Below are 19196 nucleotides of genomic sequence, written 5' to 3' on the forward strand. Positions count from 1 at the left end.
ATAAACACCAAAACTCAACACCACATAGAAAATGTTACAAGGGCCCTAGGATTATGAAACCATTTTAATAGTTAGGCAGAGCAGCTTTAATAGTTTTACTATTAAAAAAGTTATAGATGAAAATTTTACTTTAATTTTACTTTTGTAAAAAAGAGCTGACATTTGTTATTTTCAAAGTGTACGAAAATTTCAAAATTTGGAACCACCCTGTTAAGTTAACATATTTGGTATTTATGTTATAGTAACATTACTCAAAAAGGCACCGATTAACTGTAACATGGCTTTTATTAACAGACTGTTATTTACTCGAATGACAACAAAACGCCAATATCATTAAATTTAAATACAGACAGTCAAACTTGTTTTACGCAACGGAAAACAACCCATTCTTACAGATCACAATTTAAAGCTCAACGCCTTTTAATTTTGATATTAATAAAGAAAACAAATTTTCAGTAAGTGTAATATAAATTATTTGAAATTTAATTTTGGCTACAATTTAATTGGATCTTCTTATAAGCTTATCAAACTATCGATAGGTTTAAGCACTAAGTGCTTTAAAATGAGCTAGACTGCAATTGATAGAGTGCAATCGAACGCGAACAGCAACGGTCATACTCGGTAGTTGTTGCGGAGTGAATATCATTAAATTAAAATTGCTTGTTTTGGATTCGTAGTTTTCGAATTTCGCTATATTGCAATACACGGTTAGTGTAATCTCTGTGAAAATTAAAAAACGAGGATGTGTTTAATTTTTTTACTTTAATTATTGTTTAAAATACTTACTCGCCTGATTATTATTGGGTATGGATCGGAATAAATTCTTTGTAGCAACTAAAATTAGGTTTGCGCGGACAAGGCTTTGTAGTTATAATATAGGTCGCATGTCCACATGCAAATTTGCTATATTTTGTTCAATTCTTGATGAAAGTATTTAATTTAATTTAAATTCATAGTTTTCTGTTAGCAATGTGATGAAAAGGTGTTCTTTTGTTTATGATCATAAGCCACCAGAATAATCATAATTTTCAGACTATAACAATCCAGTTATTTCGTATTGCTTTCATTTACCAAAAACACAAAAAAAAGGCTGCGAAAGAAAGAAAACAACATGAAAAGCAGCTTTTGCAGTCATACAAATGCTCACCTAACTTCAACCAAGAAGTAAAATACCTGAATATACATACATACATACAGCTGCACTATAAACGCAGTATGATTGTATTTTGAAGATGCTCTTTACCGAGGCTGTGCGCTCACTTTAGCTGCGGCAAACTTTCGCTTTTTATATTGATATTACAAAACTTTGTTCGTCGGGCGTCCACTTCTGATTAAGGTTTTCTTTATATATGTAAAAATGCAAAGGTAAGATGCCAAATAATTGAGTGAAGTATTTGGATAAACGCCTTTTATTGTGAATGGAAGTTTTTTTTTTTTGTTTTAATTGTATATATGTATGTATGATGTCTCTTATACATATAACGTTATACAAACTATTTCCGACTACCTTGAAGTACTCGAGTTAGCTTAGCAATTAATTGAATTATCAATATTAGATATATGATTATAAATAATCGTAACGCCTAACTTTAATACTTCAAGAAGAAGAATTCATAAATAACCCTAATGAATAACTTTAATGTTTCAAGAAGTGGTTAATTTGATTCCAGAAATAAGTTTTTCTAATTTCTGAAATTAATTAAAAATCGTTTTAAATCGATTTTCTAGAAATACGTAAGTGCTATCGATTACCTTAAAAAAATGAATTGAAAAATGTTCTATAGTATCTCATATAGTAGGGTCTAGAGTCTAGACAAATTTGCAAAGCTTTATTTCTTATAAGTGCCGACATCGATGCGTATATACAAACGGATGGATTACGTCGTCTATTAATTCCTATTTATATATAAACTTCATTGTAACTGGCACGGCTTAATTTCGCGTCTTACCTACATATTATGCCCCGAATTCCCATTTTCAGTGGCTTTATGGCAAACAAAAACTATTTCCTCTGTAATGCTATCTGAAGTAAATGTTATTGAAACTAAAAAAAAAAGAGATAAAAAAGGTAAATAAATAATAAGCACGCGATAAACAGTCTTGTTAGCTGTTACTTTGCGTGAATATACAATAGTACTTGAGGATTGCTTATGATCTTGACATTGTATGTAAATTCACGCACTAAAATTATATAAATCTGAATCAAACTGGAATAATATAAAGATTACTATAAAACTAATTTAGCTATATTCCAAATAAGTATTTATTATAAGGAAATAATTGACCCATAGCATTGTAAATGTCAAATAACAAAGATCAAAGGTCAACTGAAATGTGTATTAATAGAAATGAATCACAAAATCTCGCAATTGGTCTCCTTTTGTGATAGGTTTGAAAACAAAGACTATAGTTTAGAGCATGATTACTACACGATTTGGTATATTGATGGCATAACAACAAATAAATCTATTCATTCACGACTCATACGTACATACATACATATTCAAATGATATACATACATGTGTAGAAAACAATACTGCAGAGTATTCTTATTGATCTTCATTATACCCACTAGAGTAAAAGGTATTTTAAAACTTTTGTAAACTATTCAACCGATCTGTACTTGGGTTGGGAGATCAGATTTCGTTCAAATCGCAAATTCAAGGGAAGAATTCTTGTCACTGCATATTGGATTACTATAGCTATTATTTTGAGGGTACGTGTTTGTTGATGTTGATCCATATACAATAAGAAAGGTTAGATTTTGGATACAGTTTACAGTTATCATACATATGTACATACTTAATCTGAAATATGCGCATAGGCATATATTTGTTAAGTCCAATTTAAATTCTTAAAATATTATTTATTTACTCAAAAAATACTTAGATAAAGCTGTAGATAAAACGAATGCCATAGCATTCCAGTAAACTGATCTCGAAAAGTACGTCAGGAAATAACATTGTTTCAGCTCAGGAAAGTCGAGGCCTCAATACTCTTGCCAATTTCAATAAATCGAACTTCATGTATGTTTTTAGTTCTCTTATTACGATTGATATTATACTACTTAGGAAGAATAATATTTCGCTCACCTTTTAATAGACGAACCTTCAACTTGGCCGTTTCGGCTAATTACTGAGAACAATTATATTGTAACATCCATGTTTTTAGATATGTTAAGATATATTGACGTCTTTTCTGAAATTCTTTTCTGTGTAGTACATGCAATTATTTGATTCGCATATAGAAATCGAGATTGGTTTGTTTATTTTTATTTGCAGATTTTTTACTACGGAGTGCATGACACAGAGAAGATAAAAGTTGTTCATTTTGGCCTTAACCACACAAAGGCTGTGCACACATTTTAGCACGGCGCGCACTGAGTGAGTATACAAAAATAAACCAGATTTCTAGATCATTAATAGTTTCTCCATTTCAGATATAAATATGACAACAAAAATAGTGCAGTGATATTTGGAATTGTTTGAACCAATGCTACATCAGGTATTACATCATTGTTACAGCCAGCAGTCGGAGTTAATGAATATTAAAAATATATCATTGCCGCAATGCATAGAGCAATTGGACAAAAGACAGCAGCTGGCAGGGGAATACAACAATAACAATGAGGACTACGATCCGTACATGCAGAAACAGAAACAGATGCATCGAGTGCGTAAAAAGCTTCCGTGCGCAAACGAAGATGCTTCAGAAAGCTCACGGGCATGGATCTTCTGCGAACGGTGCTGCGGAGAAAGACAGCTGAAAGAGCAAGAGCAATACGCAGAGAAAGAGCAAGAGCAAGAACGAGAACAAGAACAAGAGCATCAACAGCAGCAGCCTGGCATCGTAGCTTTTTATCGCTCGTATATGGATTCAGTGTCTGATTTGTCGTCGTATCGTTTTGTCTCCGATGAGGAGGAAGCCAATGATAATGATGTTGATGCTAATGATGACGTTAGTGTTGGCTCGCTGCCGCTGCCGTGTGTAGAAATAGAACAACACAAGTCAAAAACATCAACTATAGCACAACACATAAACGAATCGACGACGGATAAGGCCTTAAACGTTGAAGTGCCCCACGCGTCAGCATTTTTTGTACCGCACGAAACGCGGAGTGTGTTACCAATAATTCAATATAGTAATTCTAACAAAGTTATTCAGCAACAGCAAAAACATCTGAAACACCAACAGCAACAGTTATTAAAAGTTTCTGAGCCCGATCCAACATCTTTTCGAAACAGTTATGCTACAATTGGACATTGGCCCAATGACGCGTGCCGCTCTAGCAGGCATTATAATTATAGATCGCATCAACGTTGTGGCCGCCGCTATCCGCCGCCAGTGCCACCGAAGCCCAAATCTCGCAATCGAATTTGCTTTGAAGTCACCGCCTGCAGTGGCATCTATAATGCTGAACCTGCACTGAAAACGCGTCGATTGGAACATTTTCAAAAACAGAAACTTAGCCAACCGCGATTTGTGCCATTTGTTTTGTCGGATAATCATAGTTCGAAGCGTGGAACCAGGAGCTGCGCTGATCCAAAAAACATTTATTCGAACGCCAACGGATGGACGTCAGTGAATGCTGAAAATAGCTGCAAATTTCATGCTGCTGACAACAATCGCAACAACTATAATTGGAAATTCGACGCAACGTCAAATAAACATTTGCCATTCAAAAAAACTTGTACTCTGCGCTACGATCATTACGGGTATCTGAAAGAAATATCTCATCCCAACTGCAATTTGAAACAAAAAGGGATCGCGAACCCAGCACGGGACACAGACCATTCGCGTACTAATAGTGACGAAATTTTTGATTATTATAATGCTGCAAATCCACTTAGGCCCGCAGACGGCATTGATTTCTTTAAAAGTGCAAGCTCGAATGAGTTTGATCTATCCGAACCACCTGAGATAACGAATAAAGTACAAATTTTTCACGGCGATTCTTCTTCAATTGCTGTTGCAAAGAGTATTCACAGTTTTGACAAGAAATGTTCCCAGTCAACCTTGGCTAGAACATCTGTGGAGAGTCCTATATATACCGGTTGTTGTTCCTTGAATTGTACAACACCTCAACACAAGAATACTTCTTTGCCACTAACGGACGTTCCAGCTACTCAGTCTCTGGACAATTCTCTTTACGCATGCTCATCAGTTGGACTTAACTGCGACAGAGATGTAAGTATTATTGCGTACTAGAAAATACATACATGACAATAGATCATTAGTATTTTTGCATTCAAAATGGATTTGACAACTGACTTTGCCAAGTTTCTCGTACTGTTTCACATCGCTTTATTTATCTGTCAAAGATTGTCGAAAACTGATTTTTAAGTTGTTAGTAGAATGAAATCCATGTTAATAACCCTTGCTCTATAAAAAAAATATATAAAATGGATTTACAATTTGAATGTTGGTAAACTCATCTAAATTTTTGTACTAATTTTTGAGCAGCTTCTTGAAATCCATTCAAAAAAATCCAACAACAAAAATATAGTTGGAAATTCTTAACCATTTACACATATTAATAACATTTTCAATAAAAACTGAATTGTGTTAATATATAAAAAAATTCAAATCAAAAGGATCAAACTTAAAGTGAATAGACAAGTTACAAAACCTTTTGAAAATTAATTCAATTGTTTAAATTAGGAATAATTTCTAGGTCTGATTTTAATCATTTCCGTTTTCCTAGTGCAACATTTCCAAGTATTTTTGATTGATTTCGTTGCCGCTGGGCGCACACGCAAATGGATTCGTCATTCATTTGCTTAACTTAAAATTTGTATATTATTTTCTTGGTTAATTCTGTTCGGGATATAATATAGTTAGCTTGATTACGTACTTGTATTTACTTACAGATATAATTATGACTATACATATGTATTATACACACATATATATAAATGTATATGTATACATGGTCTATGTATATATAGATATTTGTGCCACAATTTGTTTGAGATATTCTTGCTCTCTGTGATGCTCATCGTTGTGCTTTCTGTTAGAATCTTTTTAAATGTTCCCTGGCCCATACAAACGTGAATATTTACATTTATTTGAGGTGCTCTTCACTCTCTCTCTCTCGCTCAGGCGCTCTTTTGTGTTCGGTATAAATTCTTGTTGTTTATACTAAAAATATCACTGTGTGCGTTTTTTTGTTGTTGTACATACATATGTGTACATATATAAAATATATATATGTATTTTTATATATGTATGTATACTTAAATCCATAGTCTGCTTGCTTTTTCTTACAATATGCTTTATGTCTCACAATGCACCAGTTCTAACATGTTTAAAAAACTGATTATAATTAAGCCAGGTCAATATGAAAGACTTAATAATTAAGTTTCTGTCATTATGACTTCTTTGCATTTCGAATTTTGTATAGGTGCAATTCAAAGAAATTATTTAGTTATTTGTTTATTATATTAAAATAATATGGATTGAAAGTTATTTTAATATTATATTTATATATTAAATAATATATATTTACTGTATAGTTATATAAACTTTTTGTTGTAAAAAATTTGCAGAATATTTACCAGAATTTTAGACTAACTTTTAAACTTTTACTTCTATTGACTTTGGTTTTCAGCACACGATGGATAAACGACGCAACACCTTGGACCGATTTCAACGTCTGACGTTTGGGCGCAAAGCGAAGCCAACAGCTTCCGCTGAGGCTGCCTCTCCAGAGACCTGCAGGGCATCCAGTGTAGACAAGCAGCGCAATAGTTCCGAACGATCGGAGCGTCTCAAAGAACTGACGGAGCTTTTGCGTGGTGGTGGCAACAGCTCCCGTGCCTCCTCGACGCCCACTCCGCCGCCAGTGCCGCCGCCACGCAAACCCCGCATACCTCACAATAGTTCGACAGCCAGCAGCATTGAAATTCAGGAAAGTCAGCTACCTGGAGGCACGGAAGACTCCGACCCAGCCATGACTGGCCACTTGCAAAAGCAGAGCGGCACAAACAACAACAAGAGTGAAAGTGGCAGTGGAAGTGGCAATGCCAGCGTGCCTGCTACAGCCGCACGACTCTTGCACTCAATGAGACCAAACGCGAGTCTCTCCAATTTGGAAGCTTTCGTGCTGTGCACTCTCGAGAAATCCAAATCACCGCCGCCCCTGGCAGTAGCCGACGAGGTCGACGCAACCAGTAGCGAGTGGCCTACGCAGCTGTCCACAGCAGAGTCTCGCACTGGAAGCAGCCCCAGCACTCAGAAAGGGATATCGGCGTTTCGCTCTGTATCGTTTTCGCAGATCGACTGTAAATCAACCCTAAGTGCGTTGCGCGATCGGCTGCGGCGGGACAAGGCCATTGAGGCTCCCGCTCCGATTGAAAGGAACACCAAAATAATAGAATCTTTGGATATTCCGAACGTAAAGCCCGACCCGGGCTGGGTGCACATACCGCTCAAGAGCACGGGCCTGTCCATTAACCTGAACTACGGCCAGGAAAAGTCGCTGGAGCACGTTCTAGAAGATGTGCCGGACATCATAAGTGAGGAAGATATATTCAACACAGACAACTGCAGTGCCACGGGCATATTACCAGCGACTGCCAGCAGTGTCATCGCGGCGCACGCCAAAATGGAGTCGCTATCGGATACTATACATTCGGAGGGCGAATATAATGTCAACAAGGACTGTGTGACTGTGGTTACTGAGGCACCTAATATAGTGGAAGCCGCACTCGAAAGCACGGAAGTTAGTGCAGCGGTAGTTAATGAATCCGAAATTAATGAATCGGAAGCTAATGCATCGCAAGCTAATTCATCGGAAGTGATTGACACGCAAATTAGTGAATCGCAAGTTAATGAACCAAGCTTGGATAACGTGGATGAGCCGCCGAAGGCTGAGTCGCCGTCATCTAATATCTTGCAAACAGCCACCACTTGCCTAATACCTGTTCCGGTCTATGAGTGTGCCTCTCAAGAGTGGCTCGAGACACCCGCTCAAGAATGGGTTGAGCTGGCACCAGAATTCGGCATTGTGCCCGAAACAATGCAGCCGCCCGTTCCGCATGCGGCATGCAAAGTAATGCAAACAGAGACACTGACGACTTTGCCCAGTAATTTGTTGCCAACAATATCGGTGAGTCGCAGCTCTGAGGAGGGTGACGAACAGAGGAAAGACATTATCTTATCGCCGGCAGAATCAATATCGGATCGGCTCAGTGCGCTCGATTCAGTTGACGATCAGCGCCAGCAAGAAGATCTTGATGCAGAGCTGCAGAGCTCCGACGCAATAGCAACGCCTCGCCACAGCACTGGGGAGCGCCAAAAGCGTCACTTGGACAAGTCCACGAAGCGTAAGGGAATGTACATAGATAATTCCGATTGGCACCAGCCAGTAGTTGAGCCGCATCGTGGCCTAGCCTTAGATTTGTCTATTGTCAATTTTCAAGCGATTAGCCCTGATTCGCCAGACGATTCGCAGGCTGACACCAACAGTCCCGACATGTTTGTAGCGAAGACGCCAGAGCTTGAGAAGGGCTCGCCCTTGTGGAGAAGATCCAGTGACCGGACGCAACTGTTGAGCAGCTTCAGCTGTCAGAGCAGCGAGGAGAAGGACGATGCCGTCAGCAATAGCAACAGCAAAAACAACAGCATTCTGCACACTGACTCCATGTCGGATACGGAGGAGCGCATCAGCTGGAGTCCAACGCCCAGCGGAGACTACGAAAGCAAGCGCTATTCGAAGCGACCTCTCACAGTGCGCGGTCCGTACGGCCAAATGATGGAGGCTGAGCTGAAGAAGCCGAATCGCAAGCAGTACGACGAGATCCTGGAGGAAATGCGCGAGAGCGATAGGTAAGTAACAGCCAGTGTCATTGCTCCTAAATATCAACTTGAATGGGAATTCTGTCTTAGACTCCACCCGCGTCGCGAACACAGCGTAGCCGATAGAAAGCCTTCGCTTGGCTCCATGCGCAGCAATATGCCGCAGTACTCAAACTCGATGCGTGTGCGGAAGTCGAGTGCGTATTTGCCAGTGCCCACCCATGCCCGGGCAGCCTCGACTCCTTCGCAAATGGAGCATGCTAACAAGCCCACTTCGCAGTCCAGCAAGGATCTGAGCGAGACGATATCGATGGCTGAGAAGCAGTCGCAGCACCAGATCAAACGAGCCGCCTCCGAGGCGCCCACAACGAAAACGCATCATAGCAAGCGCAATCTGTCAATGACTAATGAGAGCAAAAGTCCGCATCATCACAGCCATCACCATTCAAAGCGAAGCCTCGACGAGGGCAGCAGCAGCGGCAGCAAATCGAAGCAGTCCCATGCCGCTGGCGTCCCACCCACAGCAGCCTTGCTGGCGGAGCTGCTGAAGGGCTCCAGTGAGAACATGATTTCCGAGCAGCGCCAGAAAATGATTGCGGTAAGTAATGGGATGCACATCGATTCTACATCTGAATCACCTGCGAAATACCTTTAAATTATTCGATACGATTATCTGATTATTTGCTGTGGTGTCGCCACTCTTTGATCTGCGTCTATGAAGTTCTCATAGTGGTTCTGTTTTTGTAATCCCAAAATATGATGGTCAGTATATAAATTGGGCATTTACATATATACACACACGCACACACATATGGCTGGCTCTCATATATACATACGTATGCAAACATACAGACATGTATGAGTCTCTATGGCTTGCAGAGCGTTCGGGAAAATGATTGGAAAATGCGAAAATGCGTGTCTGCGCATGCTCCAACAAGTAATGCGCACTGGAAATGTGTCACTGTGTTAGAAGAGAGCCTCTGAAGTTTATTTCATCTCTTTGTTTCGCATCGTGCACCGTGGTTAGGGCCAGAGCTTTTCGGGTTTATTTTATTTGGAGACTTTGTTATATAAAACAAATCTGATTTTGTATACAAATATTTAAGTTTATGTGTGACTAACAGAAGATTTTGAATTTTTAAAAGAAATGAAACTCAGACTTAAATTTATCAATATATTTAGCATAAAACTTTTTAGATTTATTTAAATATTTGTTTCGTTGTTATTGAATTCTGTCTCAGATAAATTAAATAATTAGGTTTTTGTATAATTTTTGTAAAATGAACTGATTTAGTTAGTTCTTTGCACTATATATAAATATTATTTAGTTTTTCCTTTGGTATTTTTCTAAAGTTCCCTCACAAAGCAATATGAATAGATTTAGCTCTCGCATACTCTTCCTGGACACTTGTCGCATGCGAACGCAACGGCAAAGCAAAGTATTCCAATTTTATCGCGAGAGTTGTTAGCCTTGCTGGATGGAGTGTGTCTGTTTTCAGTTGGAATATGAAAAATGGAATTTAAGTGTGTATTTGGCACAATGGAATGTTTTTCAACGTGTTGAGCAGCACACTCCTGTGCAGCTAGTTGTATGCGCCACCAACAATGTGAGTATTAAACCGCATCACACACTCACACACTCAGATGCCCGTACACCCGCACACACACACCTCACACACATTAATAGTCGATGCTCTCCCGCGCAGCAACAGAATCTTCTCCGCCAACGTCAATGCGCGCGTTTAAATTCTTGTTTGCTTTTCGTACCTCAGTTGTATGGCGAAATTTTTCGTGTTTCGTTTGTTTTATTTTGTGTGGTGTTGTGGGAAATATATTAATCTAAACAGTTACTTGAAAAATTCAACAACAACAGCAGCAAGACACCAAATACACCAAATATCAGCAGCAATTCGCAAAGCTCTAAGTATATCATAACAACAGGCCCATCAAGACGGCGTCAATTAATGGAAAAACAACAAAATACTTTTGCACTACACTACGCTAGACAAGTATTCCCACTACATATATATATGTGTGTGCGTGTGTGTGTGTATACGTGCAGCAACTTATGTACACGCCTGTAAGCGTGTGTGGAGCAGATAAAAGCAATTGAAAATCCTTGCCCATTAGGAGGAGGCAGCGACTGCCTAGCCCAGCTGAAGGGCGAAAATAGTAACTAGTGGCCAAAGCATACATACATATCTATGCCTATACATGTGTGTGCGTGTGTATGTATGCATCTAATTACATACATACTTATGCATACACAAAACCATTTCGGCTACGGTACCCAACCTCTTGTTGCGCCGCGCAGATCGAACAAATTGTAATTGTGTTGTGTGTTGAATGTTGAGTGTTGAGTGTTGTGCTGTGTGTTGTGTGCTGTGGGTTGTGTGTTGTGTGGTGTTTCGCATGTGCGCTGGTGGTAATCACTGCTTAAACTAAAATGTATGCCTAGTTTTGCGTGAAAAAGCTCAATCAATACAAACTCATTCTGTATACATTTCATTCGATTGATACTTGGCTACAATTTATGTGAATTTGATTTTGATTCTAAATAATTTCCCTTCAGTGAATAGTTCTCCCTCTTCTATGTATGTATTTACATATGTATGTATATATATTTTTTATTTATATATATATGAGTGGTTCCATCTGAGTGACCAACAAACTCCTACGCAAACACCTTTTTGCTTTGCTCTGGCATAAGGTATCTGTAGTCTGTGTCGCTGCAGCTTAGCGAAATAAATAAATTCAGAAACTCTGCGTACTTTCCCGTGGGTTGAGGAGCAGTTCCCCCACTCGCACATCTACGCAGATCTATCAATGAGTCTCACTCAGTGTCTGAGTGTATCTGTTCCTGCTCCGCCAGTCCTCCAGTCCACAACATCAGATGATTCCACTGAGTTTCCTGTCCAATGAAATGTATTGCAATTTTAGTTACCTGCCTGCCGTTAATAGATGGACAAGCACGCGACTTTGCTTTGTCTCAGCGATATTGTTTGAAACGTCGAGACAATCAATTGCTCAGCTAGACACTCACAGCATTAAATGGTGTTGTTTAACAATCAGTGCACGCATTAACTCGCAGTAAACAGAACTAAGCAGACGCATAAGAGACCGAAGCAGCGCAGCCGCAATTAAACCCGAAAATGTCGCTCAATCGCGAAAATCTACGCTTAAGTTTGTTGGACTTGCAAGCCACCATAACTGCACCGTCGAACACGATTGCTGCCCCGCTGCTGCCGCAGCCGCAAGCTCAGGTGACACAGCCACAGGCGGCAGCATCCGCACTGCCGGCGAGCAGCAACAGCAGCAGCAGCAGTGTATCACAGGCGGTCTCGCAGGCCACCACCGCGGTGGCTCGGCTGAGTAAAGCCGGTTTCGGTACGGCGTCCCATCAAAATGACAAATGTGATAGGCTTAAGAAAATGACTTCAATCACTTGCTCCGATTCGGAAGACGACTCGGAGAGGCGAGCACAGTTCGATATTAACTGCAAATGGAATCTGGGCGGTTATGATGGCGTAAGTGTGGTGGCGGCTAACGACTCGATTATAATAATTTATATAAATGATTCGTGTTTCATAAAAAATGGTTTTCCCTCTGTCCTTTGCTTCATTTTGCAGGACACTCGCACTTACGTCGTGCAAGAGATTTACCGCAACGAGCAATCCTACGTGGAGTCTCTGCAGACAGTTGTGCTCAAGTATCTGAAAGTGCTGAAGTCCCCGGAGCATGCGGGCATGATTGATACCCGGACTGTGGATGAGATATTCTTCATGGTGCCCGACATACTCGAGATACACGAGAAATTTTTGGCCGAGTTGAAGCACCGGCTCGACGACTGGGATATGCAGCAAAAAGTGGGAGATGCATTTATTGAAACGGTAATTAAGTAATATATATTTTACTATAACATAACATTATTTATATATAATCAAAAACCCTTGCAGTTTTCGAAGCTAGAAGTGCTCGAGGTCTATACGTCATTTGTCAACAACTGTAATAGAGCCAAGAATGCAATTCGTTCGATGAAACATCAGCGACCCTCTTTTTCCAAGTTCTTGGAGACAACGGCCCGCGAGCACAAGGGAAAGCTGACCTTGGACAATTTACTTATAAAGCCGGTGCAGAAATTTCCAAAGTACGTGAAGATGCTAATAATTGATTAAGATTGTTCTTCTAACTATTCTCTGTTTTCTATAGCTACGAACTGCTCTTTCAACGCCTCATAAAGCACACAGATCACGACCATCCGGATCAGAAACATTTGCAGGATGTGCTGAAGCTCGTGCACGATATATTGGTCCACATCAACTGCAAGGAGCGTGAGATCATGGAGAATGGACAGCGGGAAGCGACATTGCGGGAACTGGAAGGCGTCATAGAAGGCATAACCGATTTGATAGCGCCAGATCGGCAGTTCTTGCTATTCGACTTAGTGTCAATGCCGTCGGGGCAGGGTGCGCGCAAGGACCGCGGCTTTTTCCTGTTCAATGACCTTTTGGTGCTCACTAGCATAAAGAAACGCAGTGGGACCATTCGGAAACCAAACAGCTCCATTTGCCCCGGGTCAGTGGCCAGCACCTTGGACACCAACAAATACAAGTTCCTCACCAAAATTTCGTTGGATTGCCTCGAGATTGTCAAGTGTGAGTAAATTGAACTGATATCATAATGCCGTAGCTTTACCCAAATATTTCCTAGCTAAAGATGAAAACATAAAGCGCATCGTAAGCGAAATTGAAAGCCTGACCGAAGACTGCAACAAATTGCAACAGATAAGTGAGATCACAGCATCCATCAAGTATCCTCATCAGTATCTCGAAGACGTCATCCGAGAGCTGCATCGCGACATCCAGAGACAACTGGCCGAGCGTCAGGCGAACGACACGCAGCTGAATATGTTGGAGCTGACAGTTAGCTCGCCGTAAGAATAACCTTGCATGTGCTTCAAATACAATTGCTGAAGATCGATGCTCTCTTCCTTTTCAGTAATGGAAGCCAGAAGCTGACGGTGGTATTCAGCAAAACAGAAAGACGCGCCAATTGGGAGGAGGTATTCAATGAAGCTAAATTAAAGTTGGGTATGTGCAGAGGCGATGCTAGACTGATGCCTCATATAATGATATCACACGAATATGTGTAATATTTATTTATCGATTTCTGTATCCTCTCTTGTATGCAGCCGCCACCCAAGAGCGACATCCCATTCCAGAGTTTCTTACATCAATTCCTATACGCAAGACACGCGCGGGTCTTCAATTTACCTGCGCGGCTGCCACGCTGAGCGACAAGCGAGACGTTTGGGTCTGCAATAGTGACGGATACGTGGGCCAAGTGTGCATAATGTCCTTGCATCCGGAGCCAAATGTCACCAGCTGCAACGGGGTCTGCAATGCGCGCATCCTTTGCGTGGCTTCCGTGCCCGCGTATACCACCAGCCCAAATGAACGGCTCAGTGCACAGGAGGAGAAGCCGCCGACCAGCACACAACAGAATAGCTACACACAGCAATTGCGCGACTACCGCAAAAGCATCTCGCCCATTGGCCAGGCTGCTTCCGCGCTGAGCGTGGCAGAGAAAAAGAAAGCCCCCACTTCGAATACCGATAACGGCTCCGATGCTGCTGGCGGCGGGAGCAGTGATACTCAGCTAGACTTAAATCTGAGCTCAAGCGATGACGAGACGGATGCTGTCTCCACTGCAGCACTAGAACAACGTATGCCCAGCCCCGCACCCTCACTACATGCCACATATCACGGGCACCAAGTAAGCGTGATTTCTAATTTAAAGTATTGCCAGTGTTTGATTGGAGCTGATTTACTTAAAGGACTCCAATCCCGATGAAAGCGAAAGCAATCAGTCAACAATGTGGATCGGTACTGAAGACGGCTGCATTCATGTCTACAACAGTACTGACAACATACGCATCAAGAAGAATCGCATTAAAATTGAACATCATTCAGCTGTATTTTCCATACTGTAAGGACTTGATCATAGAATCCAGACTAACTCGAATTTAATCGCTCACTAATGTATTGCAGATACCTGGACAATCGTGTTTTTGTATCCTTAGCCAATGGCGACATATGTGTCTATCTGAGAGATGGCGGTAAGTACTGAATTCGGAATAGGCCATTTATTTTGCTACTACTTAAATTATATTACTTTGCAGCCACTTCTTGGAATACGTGCTCATCGCATCGTCTCTCAATAGGCACAGTGTCGAGTCCGGTGACAAAGTTGCTGAACGTAAATGGAAAGCTGTGGTGCTCAATACAGGGGATTATCAAAGTGTTAGATACTGAGTCCTTTTCGGTATGAAGAGCGAAGCCTTGAGCTCATATCAGTTACATTTATTTACATTTTTTGAATATTTCAGGTTATCAATCAAATTCAAATATCCTCGGACTCAAAACCAATTACGAACATGACTGTGGCAAATAATTTTGTGTGGATATCAATACAAAACTCAGCTCACATCAAGTGCTTTCATTCCAATACGTAAGTGCTGCCACAATATTCTGCTCTTGACTATGAATAACTTATTTTCCTTTCAACTTTGCTCATTAGCCACCAACTAATTACGGAAGTAAACCTTGCTCCGGCAGTCAATAAGATGTTGTCCAATTGCGACGAAATAATTAGGCAACATAAGGCCGCTTGCCTTCGCGTGACGTCGCTTCTGTGTTGTAAGGATCTTATTTGGATTGGCACGAGCGCAGGGGTCTTGCTAACTATACCAGCCCAGGGTTATGAGAAGGGCGCTCACAACATAGTGCCAACAGGCATACCTCACGGCCATACGGGACATGTGCGATTCCTGACCTTTGTCGAGTCGCCCACCCATGGCCTAGAGGGCTGCTCTCAAATTATATCAGCTGCCACCTCTCGAGAAACTGGAAGCGGCACCAGCGACGACTATACTAAACAGGGGTGTGTAATTGTACAATATTGTATTATTAATTTATGTACAGTTAACTATTTTGCTTATAATATATTTCTTGGCTTGCAGTTCAACAAAGAGCTCGAAGGTAAAGTCGGAAACCAAGAATATACTTATTATATCTGGTGGCGATGGCTACGAGGACTTTCGCAACTCTGGTGCCAATTCGCTGAGTGAAATCGCTGGTCGCGAGGACAGCACCAATCATTTATTAATATGGCAAATTTGAAGCAGAAGACGTAAAAATCGCTGGCGCTTATTGCTTTCGAGATGGAAAAACAACAACTGAAATCGCCTCGGGCAGTTCCAAATCTGGAAGCAACTTGAAGCTTGACAATGCCAAGTAGACCTCAGCGATTTTTATTGAACTAAGTTGCCAAAGAACAAACGATGACAAACAAACTAACGTTGTACAGACGCATGTTTGTACATATATAAATTAAACAAAAATTTCATTGTTTCAATATATATGTATATATAAATATACATATGTATATATTTAACTCTAGTTAGCAATGCGCAGAATTTTTGTATGGATACAAGACTATATTGAGATGAAAAAAATAATTACGAGTGCCAAATATATACATGTATTGCGCCGAGCATTCGGAATAAATAATCTAATATGTTAAAAAATAATCCTTTAGCTAGGCCCAACGGCGCTTTATTCCAAGCCCACACACACACACACACGTATAATTACAAACTCATTTGTATAACGTTATTTTTATAAAATTTAGCAAATATGCTGAATAAATATTATAAATAATATTTATTACATACATGTATATGTACTATAATATATCTGAAATTATTTATTTATATACATGCATATATTTATATGTATAAACGTATCTTAATCAAAATACCTATATTAATATGTACATATAGCATGTTTATTTAAATTTAATTTAAATACTAATATTCAAATGTCGCCCTGAAACATATTAAATTAAAAGAAAACAAAACTTTATCGAATTTATTCTAAAAGTAATCACTGAATTCCAATACATTCATTATTATAATACTATACTATATGGGCAAAAATATTTGAATGAAAATATTTGTAAAAACAAAAAATCATAATGTTAACTTGTTAAGAAAAAATGAAAAAAACAAAAACTAAACAAAAAGAAAATTTGATGTATTCAAACAAATAACTTAACGGCGTTTTAAAAATGCAATGTAATGCGACTTTCATGCAAGAGAATTGAACTTCAAAAACTAACAACCCATACATACCAAGTGATATTCAAGTGTTTGGGAATGTATTTACATATGTGTATATTTTTTGAAACAGCATATTACTAAGCTTGACTAATGTTAGCGATGTTTGCAGTTTTAGCTATAACTAAAGTCCCACTATCAAAAACAAACCAAAGCTACTCTCTATATCTATCTCTATCTTTTTCTACTACGGTTAATAAAGGTGTGTGTGGTTCTATTTAGTTCTCACATTCATTGCCTAACAAGTGACCTCTCACCTTGTAACAGAGTGGACATAATCAGACTATATTTTTATTGCAAGAATCGTAGTTAACTGGAGTTGAATGTTTGTTCACTCCTGATGTACTTATTATCCATATGAACTGTTTTTCTTTCGGAAGGTATCTAATTAAATTACATTTGAAATTTGCAGCTTTTTAGCTGATTTTTGTAAAATAATTGTAGCCGGCTAGCTGCAATAGGTATTTGATTTGTATTTTATTTCAATGGCATCTGACAATTGTTATCCTACCTCTATGAATACCAGCAGGTGTTAGAATAGAAATTGATATAATTATACCAGAATAAATCTGAAACAGAACTGTAATAATAGATTGTGAAACAATAACTTCCCCTTTACAAATTGCGAAGTAAGATTTAACAATAAATATGTAAAATGTAATATGTAAAAATGTGGTTATATGTATATGTGTATGTTACCTGTTTAATAAACCAAATTTTCAAACTGAGCTCAAAATACCATATATTTCTATATAGTATACAATTCTATTCTTTCTTTCGCTCTCATCGACCATAAGGGGTTAAAACTTAAGTCCCATACACAACATTATAATATATTGGTCGTTATTGTGATATTTACCTTTTTTCCCAAACAAATTTACCTATTTAAGAAGCACTTATTTATCAAGATACCGATAATGCTCATTTGCAGAGGAGCTAAAAATAATCACAATTGTTTTTAACTGCCCTTTATAAGCAAATCAATAGTGGAGCGTAAAAATAGTTATGCTGTCATATTGTGACTCATATTATGCAGGCAGACAGGCTCTGCTGTCCTGTGACGTTTAGCCGTAAAACAAATTATAACGTACTCGCTTTCAAGCGAAATGTGTCTAGGGTAATGGAGCGTACCAGCGGAGTATTAATAGCACATATAATGGAGAAATTTTATATGCTTTGGGCTTACCAATTAATTGTAGTATGCTGTAGGTGGCTGTGCTCTGCTAATGTGCCTTAACAGTTGTTTCTACTGAATTTAATTGTTTTTCATATTTTAAATTTATTTATGACCTGAAATGAGTGTATTGGCCTACAAAGTCAATCTCCATCATTGTCTCTGTGCCTATTGAAAGAGTAAAGCTGAGCATTCATATTTTCACATCTAGCGCCTCATAACTTGACAGATCGGCCTATAAATTCGCAGATTGATCTGGTTATCTTCTTTACTGATAAATCAAACCTCAGAAAGGAATATCTCTTAACAAAATAATTAATTAAACTGTATGAACGGGTATTAATCAGTCGTTTATGCCTGACTACAATGTGTATGCTTCTTTATTTGTTTCATGGTAATAATTAAAGGTTTATCTAAAAGATACTCAGAACTGTCGGGTCGGCTTAACTTTTGAATCCCATAAGCAATAGGGCAATAAAGTACTAATACCCTTATATAAAAAGCAGAAAGAATAATTTTCGAGATAACTTGTCGTTTTTCTAGAGATCATAACAACTCTCCAGCATATGCCTAATTGGGGCATACATTTCCATACATTCGAGATAATATTAGAGTGCTTGACAATTTAATCTAATAGAGAGCATGCATTGGCGCTGTCCGCTATCTGTTTGATATGTCAGTAACATTACAAATACAAGTAGCAAAATAAATTCCAAATATATTCGAAAAAAATACGCATGCGCCTCAAACGTGCATGGCTTCCAGTGGTTCATTAGACCTACGTTCCACATTTATGGAAATGAACTAGTAAGTCGGAGTAAAATAAAGCACTGTAATTCTAATGAGGCTCTATATAGATAATATTAATCTATTTAAAGCGATTCAATGCTCTGACAAGGATGGAACATATACGCTTATCAATTCCAGTAATTTTAAGCATATCAAAAGTAATGTACATTTACACATTGGTAAAAAAAAAGCACACATTCAGGTGTTAATTTGACTATACGTTGAGCATATTTACCTTTATGGAGAAAACTTTG

The 19196-nt window shown here is 39.1% G+C and overlaps 1 protein-coding gene across 6 annotated transcripts; it reads left to right on the plus strand.

Annotated features, from left to right (window-relative positions):
- Positions 1-592: 592 nt before the first annotated feature.
- Positions 593-16031, plus strand: LOC6572289 (rho guanine nucleotide exchange factor 17). Of its 6 annotated transcripts, none has more exons than XM_015166311.3 (17): positions 601-707; positions 3283-3384; positions 3441-5188; positions 6612-8830; positions 8891-9398; positions 12430-12690; positions 12757-12947; positions 13010-13455; positions 13511-13733; positions 13799-13890; positions 13992-14575; positions 14637-14788; positions 14851-14918; positions 14982-15124; positions 15189-15310; positions 15380-15742; positions 15822-16031. In XM_015166311.3, exons 3-17 carry the CDS (start codon positions 3494-3496, stop codon positions 15979-15981), a joined length of 7227 nt encoding a protein of 2408 aa, XP_015021797.2. In that variant the 5' UTR covers positions 601-707; positions 3283-3384; positions 3441-3493; the 3' UTR covers positions 15982-16031. The 6 variants fall into 6 exon arrangements, with proteins under 6 accessions (XP_032585304.1, XP_015021797.2, XP_032585303.1 ...); XM_032729412.2 differs by having other exon boundaries at positions 13517-13733; XM_032729415.2 differs by lacking the exons at positions 601-707; positions 3283-3384; positions 3441-5188; positions 6612-8830; positions 8891-9398 and adding exons at positions 10261-10724; positions 11741-12327.
- The last annotated feature ends 3165 nt before the right edge of the window (positions 16032-19196 follow it).

Source organism: Drosophila mojavensis, unplaced genomic scaffold, assembly GCF_018153725.1.
Source record: "Drosophila mojavensis isolate 15081-1352.22 unplaced genomic scaffold, ASM1815372v1 contig_19, whole genome shotgun sequence".
NCBI classification, from domain to species: domain Eukaryota; kingdom Metazoa; phylum Arthropoda; class Insecta; order Diptera; family Drosophilidae; genus Drosophila; species Drosophila mojavensis.